General features: G+C 43.2%; 1 protein-coding gene across 1 annotated transcript; it reads right to left on the reverse strand.

Annotated features, from left to right (window-relative positions):
- Nucleotides 1-211: 211 nt before the first annotated feature.
- Nucleotides 212-15014, reverse strand: RSPH3 (radial spoke head 3). Its single transcript, XM_081000051.1, has 9 exons — nucleotides 14825-15014; nucleotides 13418-13505; nucleotides 12814-12958; nucleotides 11282-11427; nucleotides 10280-10483; nucleotides 7822-7984; nucleotides 6884-6970; nucleotides 4947-5092; nucleotides 212-396 (listed from the first exon to the last, which is right to left on the reverse strand). Exons 1-8 carry the CDS (start codon nucleotides 14947-14949, stop codon nucleotides 4971-4973), a joined length of 1080 nt encoding a protein of 359 aa, XP_080856177.1. The 5' UTR covers nucleotides 14950-15014; the 3' UTR covers nucleotides 212-396; nucleotides 4947-4970.
- Nucleotides 15015-15435: the final 421 nt, after the last annotated feature.

The following is a 15435-nucleotide window of genomic DNA, read 5'->3' on the forward strand; positions in this document are numbered from 1 at the left end:
GCTTAAGGAAGACTGCAAGAGGAAGCAGAAGCAGAAGTCCCATTGTGTGAGTAGATCCCTGCTTGGATCTACCTTGGATCTCACCCCCTAAGTACTGAAAAATACACACATGCAACATTTATGTAATTTTCTTCTCATCTTAAAAGCTTACTATCCTGTTGATTACAACAATAACAATAACTAATAAGAGAAATAAGGGCAAAACATACAGTTAAGATTAGAACAAACAATTTTGTTGTAATAAAATTATCAAGTTTGCCAACATTAGGAAAAAACCAAAACAGTAATTTTCATTTTATTATTTGCCCTGGGGATAATTTTCAGCAGGACAAATTCAATATTTGGTTGATGTTCCCAGATAACGATGTGCAATCTTCTTGAATATATTAAAGATCCCTGTTAAAACACAGAAAAGTTTATGTTAAAACTGTGCATTGTCTCTTTTATCATCTAAGTATTTAAAAATGCTTTACAACCTTCACACTGGAGAGAGCCCATTTTGAATATGTAAGCAAGGACATTGACAACCTGGAAAGGGTTTGGAGAACTTGGCTCTACATCACTTTTTAGGAAGTGCTTGATTTTATTCATTCTTTTGTTTTATCATCTCCAGTTCACACCATTATCTTAAAAGTACATTGCATCAAGACTTACGACACGATCCAGCCAAACATTTAAAAGTTCAACATTGACTTCGGCAGGAGAAAGTTAAACACCTGCTTAACTTTCCCACTGAAATCAGACGCACTAATTTCTTAACTTTGCTGTGATATAAATATATGAAAAAGAATTGCTTGATACAAATCCAAACCTTTGTTATTAGACAGTACCATTGTACCTACTTGTTGATCATTCAGAGCATCTGCTTTGCATCCAGAAGGTCCCCATCTAGCCTAGTATTGTCTACACAGGGTGGCAGCAACTTTCCAGGGTTTCAGATAGGGATTGAACCTGGGATCTTTTGACATGGCAAAGCCTAAGCTTCACCACTGAGTTACAGCGTCACCTGGCAAAGTGGGGCTGACTGCTCCATGCAAGTCACTGCTTCATTTACTCCAAAGAATTAGAGAGCCAAAGAAATCTACACATGTAGACTTGCTGCCCAGACAGTGAGGCTTGAAGGAGCATCACTTAGACCCTTCGGAAAATGTAATAATTAATTCTCTCGGTACTTCACTTTCAAACTTGGCTTTATAACATGGGCTTAATTAACAACTTCAGATTGTTCTACAGAGCTGGCACAAGAGAGGTTCAGTTTTGAAAAGGTGGGGCTGCTTTCAGGTGTGGTTAAAGATTACACTGCTTTTTGACAGTGGAATGCAGCGGTGCTCTTTTAAGTGGCAAGGTTCCACTTGAACTGTTGGCATAGCAATACACATGCTTTTGAGGTATACCTGAGGTGGCAGAGTAAATACATCCTGCTGTTCCACCTGGTCTGATGCATTCAGCTCACAGTGTCTGACTCAGCCAGAAAAAACCCCTGAAAACGAGAACCCCCCTCCCAACTCCCCCTGGTTTACACCTCTGCCCATAGATGAAGTGTAACTGTGGCAAAACAAAGACACAGCGCCACCTCTGGAATACAGAAAACAGTCCTCCAACTACATCAGGTTACATATGGGATAGTGTTCTTTCAGATTTATTTTTTTAGCCAGTTTATAAAAGTATTTCCAAACTGCCAACACATTTTTAAAAACCGTGGTGTTAAAAAAAATTCATAAAAATATGAAATAAGGAAACAGAGAACAAATGACTGACACTGAATCAAATTAATTCTCTGAAAATGCTTGGCAAAACAGAAATGTTTTCAGTCAGTGATGAAATACCAAAATGGTAAGTGCATGTCTGATTTCAGTGGGAACATGGTTGGATTCCAACTCCCATCAGCCCCAGGCTGTTTGTTCAGGGATGATGGAAGTTACAGTCCAGCTGCCATCTACAGACTACACATTCCCCATCCCTGGGTCCAGATCTGTTTTAAAAGGAATGTATTCATTGTAGCATTATACTGTAGCTTTGTAAACTGCTTAGGGACTATTGTCGTTAATATAAATTGTTTAAATGAATGAATTAAAAATAAAACTAGCTTGCTCTGGCTCCTATATATCAGAAATATCTAGAGATTCTAGAAAAGAAGAAGGGTCTCAGTTCTTCCCTATTATAACTGGCCAAGATTTCCAGGTCTAAGAGCTGATACATAACCACACCTAGCATAATCCATTAATGTGACTCAGCATCCCCCTGCAAATGTGCATTCCTTAAGAAGGCTTACTCATCAGCAGATATTGGTTGTGGCAAATTCTGATCAGACACATCATAAGCAAGAAGAAGAAGAAGAAGAGTTTGGATTTGATATCCCGCCTTTCACTCCCCTTCAGGAGTCTCAAAGCGGCTAACATTCTCCTTTCCCTTCCTCCCCCACAACAAACACTCTGTGAGGTGAGTGGGGCTGAGAGACTTCAAAGAAGTGTGACTGGCCCGAGGTCACCCAGCAGCTGCATGTGGAGGAGCGGAGATGCGAACCCGGTTCCCCAGATTACGAGACTACCGCTCTTAACCACTACACCACACTGGCAAGAAGACTATTATGAAGAGCTGTGTGAAAGGAATGTTCAGTCTGACTTAGACTTCAGTAGGTGTCACCCATGGGCTCCCATCTAATGTCCACCAGGTTCCCCTGTCCAGTGCTGCTGCTTGCCACTGTAGTTCCACACATTTCCTCTGCCGCTGTTCCCTCAGTCACTCTCCTCTCTTTCTGCCATGTCTTCAGACATTCTTTGGGGATGGGCAGCGGATGAACCATTGCATTTTGGCAGTGGCAGACATTGTGCTCTCAAATTTCAGTGGTGCCTTGTGTAATGCCAAAATTCAGCTCCTCCCAAGCCTCTTGCGCTCTGTTCTACAGCACTGTTTAGTGCTCCCTGCAGTGTGGCGCCCAGTGCCACCACACCATTTGCGCCACCCTAAAACTGCATGATTTGGGGCAAGCTAACATTGTAAATGGCCAAACACCAACACTTTGAATTGTGCTCGGAAACGTACTGGGAGACAATGCAGATTTCTCTTGTTCCCAAGAGTCTTTCAACATGTAAATGATGTGATTCACCACTATGACTGGTACATGCTCAAAGAGGAGTGGCTCACGCATGGCCCTCCAGATGTTGGAGTCTAGTTTCCACCAGCTGCAGTGAACATGGCCACTTTGGAAGTTTCAATCCAGCACCAGCTGGAGGTCTACAGGTTCTCCACCCATAACAGAGACAGACATACTACTCGAGATTATCACAAAAGGATAATTGGAATTACACATGTAGATATGCTCCTGACCTGGCTGTTTGAATTCCCAAGGAAACCTAGCTCATATATAGGATTTTTTGGGGGGCATTGTGTGTTGATAACAACAATCTGAGTTACACCCCAACACAAACTCTGGCCTTGTTTTTCACTGATAAAAGTTGGCCAGAGTGACTGTGAAAGATGCAACAGCAACCGCAAATTGTCTTTAAACTCCTGATTATTACCCCAGTGTGGGCAATCTTATGCACGCTTATTTGGCAGCAAGTCCCATTGGATTCAACAAGTCTGAGTAGGCATGCATCAGATTGCTCTATTAAGGAATGCATACACCTTCAGCAAGCCAGAGGGTTTGTGGGTAAAAGCAAAAGCATTCATCAAGAGGTGTGTAATTTTCGGTTTCTAATGGCATTACTGACATCTAGTGGTAAAACGTACTGAACTTCAGTGCAGGGATTAAAATCTATTTTAAAGTTATGTGTTAAAGGTTTGATCCAGCCAGTGTTAAAACGTTTTAAAATCTCATCCATATGAATGGGAATAAAACACACACACGTTCTTAACAGAAGCCTTATTCTGGTGTTATTAGAACTGGCGTTGTTAAGACGCCCAGTGGAGCTGCCCAGAATAGCTGGGGTAATACAAGAACATCATCATCATTAATTGCAATAACTTGCAATAATTTTGGGGGCCATGCACACAGACCTCACCCCCAACCCGCAAACATCCACATGGAAGCTGTTTTCAACCTTTGCATCTTCAATGCAAAGGACTGAAGGGAGCTTCTAAGAATATGTAGCTGAATGCCCTCAGAAGCTTGCCTAAGGTGAGGAGACCTGCGTAATGAGGTTTTGCAGTCCCAAGGAGGCACCCAAGCACCTTTAACTGAGCATGTGCAGAATATTTTTCTGCTGAACAAGTGAAGGTTGAAACTGGATCTAGCAAAGCCACAAACGGGTATGTGAGCACAGGGCTGCTGCCTGCAGCATTCGCACAACTTCTTTCACCTCAGTTCTAATAATGCCTGAATGCGCCTTCTGTCATTTAAACAATTGTGAGTGGAATGCAGTTAATTTTGGTCAGATCCCTCCGTGTCTTCATTATCTCAGGGCCTAAGTAAACATTACTTTAATTACATAGCTAGCAAAGACATCTGGATTTGTAAATACCTGGCATGTGTTTGGGGAGGGTGGAGTCATTTTCATGGGCACTACAGTGGATGTGTAGGGGAGGTTTAGCTTTCTTTCCCCAGCTGTGATCCCATTAAAAACTGTCGCTGCCAGGGCCAGCCATGGATGTCCTGCCACTCCAGGCCAAACAGAAAATGCTGGCCCTCCCCGCTGCTGCCTCCGTGCCCACCTGTCTTCCTCCTCTGCGGCCGCCTGCCTCCTCCTCCTCAGTGTCTGCCTGCAGCCTTGGAGACAGCTGTGGCAGGCAGGCATGGAGGAGGCAGTGGCAGATTTTGGCAAAGCAGGCAGCCAGGCGCAGAGAAGGCACAAGAGGAGGGATCTGCCACCTGAGGCAATTTTCTGATCTCGCTGCCTAGGCAGTGCGGCCCTGGTCCCTGCAGGGCCATCAGCAGTCACTGAGATTATTATCATCAGGCTGTATATCATTTTGATAGGACCAATACCTAATTTCTTTCCCATTACCTGCTTCTTTGGAGTTTAGCCACTTTACTTTCCAGTAGTAGGGAAACGAGCATTTTTCCACGATTTTTGACGTCGTGGTAGGCGACCAATTGGCTGATTTTCGGCAAAGTCCTTCAACCTCTTTCCAACCACGTCATTAATTAAGCCTGAAAATTTAATTGCTTTGAATGGAAGTTTATCCAATGAGCCATTTAGATAATTTCTTTGAAGCTATAGTCGGCACGGCAATTGTACTGATTTATTTTGATGCATAGTTGTCCACAAGGGCTCAGGGGATAATTAGATATCATTAGGAAAAGAATACATAGTTCATAAAACATACATAGGTCAGAAACTAAATGCAAAAAGGCTAGAAAATGAAAGAAACAGAGGTTTACATGTGCAGGAAAGTGCTTTTCATCTTTGGGTGTTGTCTTGTTTTCGGAGTTCCTTAGGAAGATCAATGATAGTCAAGAGATACATATGCCCAGTGCTTTTTTTCCTTAAAAAAATGTTTAGGGGTACTCTAATTTTCCTACTTCTATTTAAATACGGCTCCTCAATGAGGCAAAACTTAGATTCACAAAGATTTTAGGGGTATGCATACCCATAGCTGTCAACTTTTCCCTTTTTTTGTGAGGAATCCTATTCGGAATAAGAGAATTTCCCTTTAAAAAAGGGAAACGTTGACAGCTATGTGCATACCCCTATGTCCCCCCAGAAAAAAGCACTGTATTGTCTTTAGATTTGCATGTCCTAAAAAAACCAGTGGCACATACATGATTCCCCAGCACAGCAAATCATGTCTGAAATTTGGGGTGCCTGGGTCTGCTGCCCTAAGACAGTCAAAAGTCCCATTAGGCACGTTTATGAAATTTTAAATACATAGGAAAGGAAGGAAGGGCAGGATATGACTTGAAGTAAAGACTTTCCCACTAGTTTCAGCATGAGAGACTGCTCAAATCATTTGAGCCAAATTTAACTTTGGCTGACTTATATCAGAAAGAGCAATTCAACCACGAAATCCATTACTTATAAAGGTGGTGGCCTCTCCCTGGTGGTGCTCTTTCAGTAGCAGCCAACTATTAGGGATGTTCTAGCTCTGGGTTTCTTGAACTGAGCAGTAGTTGGACAATATACTCTATAAGATCCCCACTAACTCCACATGATTCTATGAAATATACAGTTAGAAACATTAGTTTGCATCTAGCATTGGAGGGTTCCCATATTTTAAAAAGTAAGAAGACCAGGACACCCTAAAAGTTGTTGAGCTTTTTGAAGGAAGACCCCAAAATTATTGTGTGTGTCCCCCCGCACATATGGCAGCCGTGAACATTAGCTACAAGTAGACCCACTGTAGCTAACAGACGACAGCTAATGAAGGTCCATTAATGTCACTGAGTGGAATTCAATGGGGTGCAACCCAGAACTACTTATTCACAATAGTTCAATAAACATTCCTGTTATTGGGCTTGTCATTCTAAGTTTTCTCAATAGTTTTTGAATCAGCCTTCTTATTATGTACCAGAAACAAAATTGGGCTCACATTTGGACTTCTCTTAAGTTTACCTACATCAACTCTTCATGGATAATTTGCAAGCTGAGTTCTAACAATAAGTGTGTTTATAACAGCCATGGTGAAATATACTTGTAATGCTCAATTCTGTTTGTTTGTTTGTTAATAAGAACGGTACCTGAGATCACACTTGGAGTGGATCTAAACACAGGAAAAATAAGTCAGAAATTAGATCTTGTTAACAAAAGAAAATAATCTCTATGGAAAATTGAGTTTTGAAATTTCCTGGTCTCTGGTGCCATCTGGTGCTGCATGTTTATAGTGCATTCAAATCGCTGTTTCTTTACTAATGTAGCTGAGTCCCTGATCACAGTGACATGACTTTGCTATTCTGTAATCAGTCTGTATGGTAATTTCTCTATGGTTATTTCTACTAACTTACAGTCAGTCATTACTCTTCCTAGCTGGTTCGACGCCATTCTTTTTACCACGCCGCTCATCAAATATGGAAGGAATTCTTTCTCAACATCTATATGATGTAAGAGAGCAAAAGAGTCCACCTGGATCAGTCCAAAGACCCACAAGACCATCCTTCTGCCCACACAGTAGCCACCCGGATGCCTCTGGGAAGCTGACAGGCAGGACAGGAGTGCAGTGACATCTCCCCTCTAGTGCTGCCTAGCAACTGATATTCAAGAGGCATACTGTCTCCGAGAGGGGAGGCAATACATAGCCACCATGACTTGTGCCCTGTCTGAAAGTCATCTAAATTGGTGGGCATCACCACGTTTTATGGTAGTTCAATTATACATTGCTTCACAGAAGGACTTCATTTTGGAACAAGCAAAGATGACCAGGATTCTTCTGTTCTAAGCTGAGTGGTCTGAAATATACATCTCTTCTTTTTAATACTCCAAAATATCTCAGCTGTCTACAGATAGGTGTGTGTCCTTGTTCAGTTCATTTTAGCTGATTCTTTCCACCAGGGGGCTAACCTGTTTTTTGGTCTGAGGGGCACGTCCACCCTTTGCCAACCATGTACCAGTTGTGGGTGTGGCTACCTTCACAAGGCTGTGTACGCACAGGACACACATAAGCACACAGTCCATGTAGATCCATGGATCATGGGGTGGGGCGTTATCAAAAGGGTTGTTGATCTGATGGCTAGGGAGGTGTGAGATGCGTCCCTGTTAAGGTGGTGGACTGGGTGGAGAGGTTTAAATATCTGTCTTTTTTGCCAGTGTCACCAGAATTGGGGGGCCAGAAAAAAATTGCTTGGGGAGGCCTGGTTAACCCTCAGCTGGGGGTTAATCAGCCCTGAACTTTGTGATGCAGAATTCCCGTTTTAAAAGCTTATGTGCAATAAAAAATGATACATACCTCTTTCTATGATATCGAAGAAGAAACCCTTATTGTGAAGATCATTAAAGACTGAAGGAATGAGGTTCGACAAGTATCGCAGAGAAAAGGCTCGAGATGAAATTTTCTGCTTGACTTCTGATGACTTTGTATTTGCGGTGACCTGCTGCGCTTTACGGCGAGCCTTTAAATAATAAGGAAAGGGTGCATATAACTTCAAGAAATGTAGACATTTTTCTATGGAAACATAGAATTGTAGAGCTGGAAGGGAACCTAAAGGTCATCTAATCCAACCCCTTGAAATGTAGGAATCTTAACTAAATCATACATGACAGATGGCTACCCAATCTCTGCATAAAATATGCCAGTGCTCTAAAACAAACAAAAAACCCCCTTTAATTAAGTGCTGAAAAGCTTGCTGAATCCTGACAAAAGAAACTGTAAGAATCCTATTAATTACTTTTAATGAGATATTAAAATCTTTATTAATCTTTATTAATTTGTGCAATGTGTGAAGAAACCATTTTCATAAAAAGGGGAAAAAAATGATACAAGAAACGGAAACTGAAGAGAAGAATACAGCATGTACTTCATCCCAGGCCTTCAAAAGCTTATTTTCTTCCAGTGAGCAAATCTATGAAGGAGGAGTGGAGAACCTGTGTCCTGAAGATGCTATTGGATCCCAGCTCCCATCAGCTGTAGCCAACATGGTCAGTGCCCAGGGATGATGGGATCTAGAGTCCAGCAAAGGAACTATTTCTGTTTACCTGTTTTGTATTTTAGATCACCACATCTTACCATGCCTTTGTGGGATAACACCTATTTCTGTCTGCTGATGGCAAAGTTTATGGCCTGGCCTTTGATGAAACAAGGCAGCTTTCTAACTAAGTGGTTGCCTGGTTACCTATGGTGAGTGACAATTGCTCCCAGGTGACCAGGTGAGGTGCACCATCAGCACTGCCTCTTTCCCCTATTGTGCTTTTCTCTTTTGCTCCCTTAGTTCTGCCAAAACACTGCTCTGGCCATATTCCACTGGTGAAACCCAACCAATCTTCAGATGCTATGAGTGTGGCATGTAGCTATACAGCCCCAAATCCACTTGTATGTGATGCCTCATCCATCAAACAGTGGTACCTCTGGTTGTGAACAGGATCCATTCTGGAGGTCTGGCCGCATCCCGAGGAATTCGTAACCGGAAGTGCCACTTCTGTGCATGTGCGTGGCCCGCTTTAGTGTTTCTGTGCATGCATGCATGCGGCACGGCTTAGTGCTTCTGCACATGCACATGTGGCAAAACCCAGAAAAATACTCCCACAGGATACGTAACTGGAGGTGAACGCAACTAGAGGTACCACTGTATTTGTTAAGTAGCTACTAGAGGCATCAATATCAGCTTCTGGAGTATTTGGAAAATAATTGTGAACATGTGAAAATGTTAGCAGGATTAAGGTAAATTTAACAGCATAATATAAAACAGAGGGATAATAAAGGGAAAAGAGAACTAAATGCTTGAACTGGTGGAACGATTTCCTTAGTGCTACACTGAATTCCACCCACTGAAATGAATGCATGTGGCAAAGTTTGGTCTAATTATTTCAATAAATATACTCTGAATAAAACTTACTTGAATACCACTCTTTGTTTTATTTGTACACCACTTAGAGATGATTGTAATTAAGTGGTATATAAATGGTCCAAATAAAGATCATGGTGTATTTGCATTGCGCCAATCTCCAGGCCGCCTTGCCTTTCCCCACTTCCCAGTAACCAGCAGCAACCCAGCTATTGGGAGGTCAAGTGAGCCCAACTGCCTCATCACCCCATCCACGACTGGTGGAGATGGGCAGGTTTGCCTTACCTGACTTGTTTCCTATTAGCTGTACTAAGATTGTAATGGCACTCTGTGCAGTCATACCTTGGATCTCAAACGCTTTGGATCTCAAACGATCGAAAACCAGAAGCAAGTGCTCTGGTTCTCGAATGATTTTCAGAAGCTGAACATCTGGTGCAACTTCCGCTGCTTCCGATTGGCTGCAGGAGCTTCCTGCAGCCAATTGGAAGCCATGCTTTGGTTTCTGAACATTTTGGAAGTCGAACAAACTTCTGGAACAGATTCCGTTTGACTTCCAAGGTATGACTGTATTACATTTATTATGATGTCTATCTCTTTGTGATTTTACAGAACGAAGAGCGGGTTAGGAATTTTTCAAATGAACAAGGAAACTTGGGTTCACACCAGCCAGTGTGATGTAGTGGTTAAGAGCGGTAGTCTCGTAATCTGGGGAACTGGGTTCGCGTCTCTGCTCCTCCACATGCAGCTGCTGGGTGACCTTGGGCCAGTCACACTTCTTTGAAGTCTCTCAGCCTCACTCACCTCACAGAGTGTTTGTTGTTGGGGAGGAAGGGAAAGGAGAATGTTAGCCACTTTGAGACCCCTTAGGGTAGTGATAAAGCGGGATATCAAATCCAAACTCTATACCTTTTCCTCATTCCGTCGTATCTCTTGTTGTTCAAGGCGCTGGACTTCAGCCAGCTCTGCGTTGCGCAGTTCGTGATATCCGAACTGGTGCGCCTGAAGATTGGCCAGCTCTTCTTCCTCCGTGACTTCCAGCAAAGCTTGCTCCACGGTTTTTCCAACTAAAACTTCAACAATTGGTCTGACTTCAATATCAAAGTCAAAGAGCTGAGGATAAAAAGCCAGTGCTGAGTCAACACATAATGTTATGTTTTATGAAGGGGGAACAGAAATAACTGACTTCTGAAACAATTTCTGAAATTACAAATGAGCCTTTCATTGGTGACAAGATTGTTGCCGTACGTCCGGATTTTCCCAGACATTACCAGTGGATTTCAAAGGCGGAATTGACGTCCGGATGGAATTTCAAGTCAATTGAAAAATCATGCTTTTGTAAAAAAAAGTTCAACAACAAGCAAACAAAAAAAACCCTCAACAATTTTGGGGTCTTCTTAAAAAACTTTTTGAAATAAGACAAACCTAGATAAGGCACTTGCAAGGAGCATGTTAATCTTTTGCAAATGATGGATAAACAGTAACACTAATAATAGCAAATGCTGAAGTCATAACTATTTTTACATTATTTGGAACTTAAAACAAACTCTGTCCAGAAGAAAATCCAAGGCTGCTAACAAATCTAGCAGGGGGAGATAGTGGGCTGGAAGTGGACATTCAATCTTAGCGTAGAGCCATTGAAATAGTGGGGCTTAAGTTAATCATAATTTAAGTTCTATTGATGTCCATGGGTCAACTCTAAGCATGATCATGGCTGGATCCATCCCATTGTGCCAGCTGTTGTCTGTTCTCTAGCTTCATTTCGTGGCAAAATCTGGCAGGGTCGGATATCCTATTAGAATTAGTTGCTTTTCATCTGAACCTGCAGAGCATTTCTGAATGCTTTAATTTAAGAGGAGAAGGGGTTTTACTGTTCAGGTAGTTTTATCAGGTAAATTAAGCTCTGAATACCTCTCCTTCTTCTATTTGTGTAGCGACATCTGCCCCAGTTTTTGATGGTACGAACAAGGGGCTGTCTGGTCTCAGCAGGAAAGCATCTGTTTGACATTCCATATCAACTTCGATAATGCGGTCTGCAATCTCTTCCAGGTACAATTCTGAAACAGTCACACAATGAAGGCTATGGTTAGGGGGCTCCTAGCTTCCGCAATTTAAAATTGGCAGGGCTGACAAGAGGGGTGAGGGTGGGGGAAGCTGGTACAAATTACCAAGGTTCAGAATGGGATCTGGGGCCCGACTATCTTGCATATGTTTTATGTAATTCTTACCAAAATATATGTTTCATGGTCAGTGCATGCACACAGTGGCGTAGCGTGGGGGGTGCCAGGGGGGCCGGCCGCACCGGGCGCAACATGGGCGGGGGGCGCGCTCGCACTAGCAGCTCTCTGCCCCTACTAAAATCCACGGGTTAGGGAGCCCGCACTCGCTCGGCTTGGCGAGGAGGTCGCGGAAGGGGGAGAGCGAAGCCTTCTGCCGCGGGCAAAAAAAGGAGAGGAAGCCGGGTGGGCGGGCGGGCGGGCTGGCTGGCGGGGGTCTGGCTGCGCCTGCTGCTGCCGGTGCAGGGCAAGGCAAGCAGAGCGAGGAGGAGAGAGAGGGGAAGGGGGGGGGGAAGCAGCTAGGAAACGCTGCGGTGTGGAGGAGGAATCAATTAAGGAGAGAAAGCGAAAAGCCTTGGAGAAAGGGAAAAAAGGAAAGAAAAGAGGCAGCTCCAGGAGAGCGCGGGGGAAAGAGAAGCCTCGCTGCTGCTGCTGCTTGGGAGAGTAAATTACTGTACTTGCCTTGCCCCGGGTTAGGGGGCGCAAATTATTTGCCTTGCCCCGGGTTAGGGGGCGCAAATTACTTGCCTTGCCCCGGGTGCTGATAACCCACGCTACGCCGCTGCATGCACAGAATAATGGCTTGTGAACCTGTGCTGTGGACCAAGCAATTCCCAGTATTTATATGAACATTGGCTTCTGCGCTTTGACATTATTAGGACAATGCAGTCTCAACTTATTATGCTCAGCCACGTTTGTATGTGAACGCTGTACAAATATAACAAAGTTGTTATGTGATACTCATTGTGTTGCGTTACATGTATAAATTTAATATTTAAAGTGTATGGAAAGTTCAGCAATGATTGTGTGGGTGCTTATATTATTGATATAAGTCATTAGGCTCTTAATATCCTCAACAGGTACGGATATGATCATATTTATCATTAATGTAAAAATGAGACCACACATTTATTTTATATCCCATGTACCATAAATGTTTTTAGCTGGTCTGCCCTTGTTGGGGTGGAGAGGTCTGATTTTTTCCCCACCAGGGCTCAAACCCCCTCTTAGTGGCCCTGAGCATGGCTCCCATTGGCTACTTTTGGAGGAAGGGCAGGATATAAATAAAACCAACCAATAAATAATCTTTACTGAAATAGTGTGGGTCAGAGTCAACCAATGAGTTGTGTCAGCAAAAGCCCTGCACAAGGATTTCTGGCGCTTTACCTGTCTGCACATCGGCCCGGAGCTGGGGAATCTCAACCTGAGGGGCATGGACTTCGCTCTCTTCCTTTGCTCTCTTTCTGGCAAGCATTTTCTGGTGGGCTTCTCGTTGCTTCTGAATCTCAACAGGATCAGTTTCAGCAGGGCACTGGGAAATGGGGTGGAAAGTTCCTCTTAAAATAGCAGCTAACCTGGGCAGTAGACAGGGCTTTATTTCAGCCAGAACTCAATGGAACCATTCCCTCTGATTTACTTTCCAGTCCCAACTAAGTTCTTCCTCCCCTGGAGAGATAACTGTGGAATCCCTGGATACTTTCAGAATCCACTATAGGTTCTAAAGTAGTTTTCCATATGCTTTAAACATGGCTTACCCCAGGATATTTGTCAGCCATGTCCTCTTAATCTGCAGCATTCCTCTGCTAAACCTGTGATGGCCCATTCACACATGCAAGTCGTTGCTTGATGCTGAAGTCATCATTTGATTAACATTAATGTGTGAACCAGCCCCAACAGTGTTCTCTTGGATATATGTGTGCATTTCCAACCACCATTTGCTTGTTTTCTCATGTTCAAGAAAAATATAAAGATTTGTGTAAAAAGGACCTACCCAAGGTAATGACTGAAGAGCATATGTGTTGCCTCGAACCACTCTTCTGTCATACATGAGATTCCCATAGCAGACTGGGTATTCTTCACTGAAATACATTAAATTAAGACAAGAAAAAGTTCAGTGGAGTTTGAAATGTTGTCAGAAGCTGCAGGAGCCCCGTCAGATGCTTGGCTTCCAAAAATAGTTCGCAAACTGGAACAGTCACTTCCAGGTTGGCGATGTTTGGAGCCGAAACGTTCGGGAACTAAGCTTTTGGACTTCCAAGGTACAACTGCCCAGTGCCCAGAATTCTTTAGTAGAAACAATGTCCTTTGAGGGTGCTTTAATGGTATAATGTGTAACATATTACTTCTGGTGGGTGGATTTCTTTAGAATAAGCCATGAAAGTGAAAGGTTATTGCCTGAAAATTCTCCCCATGAAGCCGAATGCTATGTAAGGTGACAAATTAATTAGCAAGTGGGGCATTAGCACAACAAGAGCCATATTGGATCCATTTCCCCTTTGTGAGGCTGGTGTACTGCGTTGTTCTGGTTAAGAGTAAAAGAGTAAAAGAATTACATGGCCCAAAATTCAGAAAGATATTAAATCAGTAACAAATGGAAGCTTTGAAAAACAGGACAGCAAAGTTTATAACTGCATGTATGTAGTCTTGTTACTTACAGAAAAATCCAGAGATACAAGGTTTTGCCTTCTCATGGAGAGGGAACATTTACAGTGTGCAAGAGATCACTTTCTACTATTTTACCACCAATTACAAAACCACATTATTCACATGGCAACCGATAGATAATTCTACTTTTAAGAACTTGAGTACAATGATGATGTACCATTTGTTCGTTTGTTTTCTTCCCGCTTTAAACTCTAAAGCTGTGTTCCCCAGCCTGCTGCTCTTTAGATTTTCTGAATCTGTCATTGGTGACATTTATTAGATTTTTCATGGAAAGGGAAAATCCGGATTAAATAGGGCAGGGGATATGAGTTGGCATTGCGATGCCGATGATGTTGTGTGAACGCTGCGGAAAACCTGCATGTGTGAACAGCACCATTTCCATGGTAAACACCCAACAGGAAGCGACCTACAAGTCCCTTCAACCTTGACCATTGACCATCATGGCTGGAGCAGGTGGTAACTGGAGTCCAAAAACATCTGGCTGGAGGGCACAAGGTTAGGGAAAGCTGCTCTAAGGTAACTGTATGAGGAAATACAGCAACCCTAGAGTAGGTACCCCAATAGTGGGACACACTTACTGCTCATGTGGACATATGTGAGAGAAGAAGCAGAGTAGATGATAGGGTAGAAAAGCCAAAGTTGGAGATGTGAGGGCCTGCTCATGCCAAGACAGTCTCCACTCTGGGACTGAGGACTGAGGCTAGGACTATTATGGTCAGGCAATGCTACTCACTGATCACTGGCTGTTGGATCTGGAAATCGTTTTCTAGAGGGCACAACTCGGGGGCGGGTGCTATAGGAGTAAGTACTAGATGCTGGAGCACCATTTGGGGTGAAAATCACTGAGCCTGTGGTCATTCTGAGATTTGTCCACTTTTATCCACTTTAGTTCTAATAGACTTTTCAGAGTCTTGGTGGCATAATAGAAGAATCCTCCTTGCCCACTGTTGCTAGGCGATGTGGAGTTCCATCCTAAACAACGGTTGTCAAGGTAAACTGATCTGGGTTAGGCAACTCTGCTGATTAGCTGGCACTCCAACATTCTGAACTTCTCTTAGACTTTTCCTGATAAATTTTCTCAGAGCCAATGGTCGCTTCTTTTTCTTAAATGTATCTTAGGCTGCACTTCTGTACCCACTAGTCTCAGAATAAGCCCTATTGTCATGGACTGGTTGGATGTAGAGGAATGGTGGGAGGAACCAGCAAGGGAAGAAGGCTCAGAGTCCAGGGATTGGTGTGGGACAACAATGAGTGGTCATAGGGGGAAGAAGGAGAAGATTGGGAAAAGGAGGTGTCAGAAGCTGAAGAAGTAACAGGGCTTAGTGAGCTGGGAGATTCTGTGGC

Source organism: Podarcis pityusensis (genome assembly GCF_964106645.2).
Source record: "Podarcis pityusensis genome assembly, chromosome: 3".
NCBI classification, from domain to species: Eukaryota; Metazoa; Chordata; class Lepidosauria; order Squamata; family Lacertidae; genus Podarcis; species Podarcis pityusensis.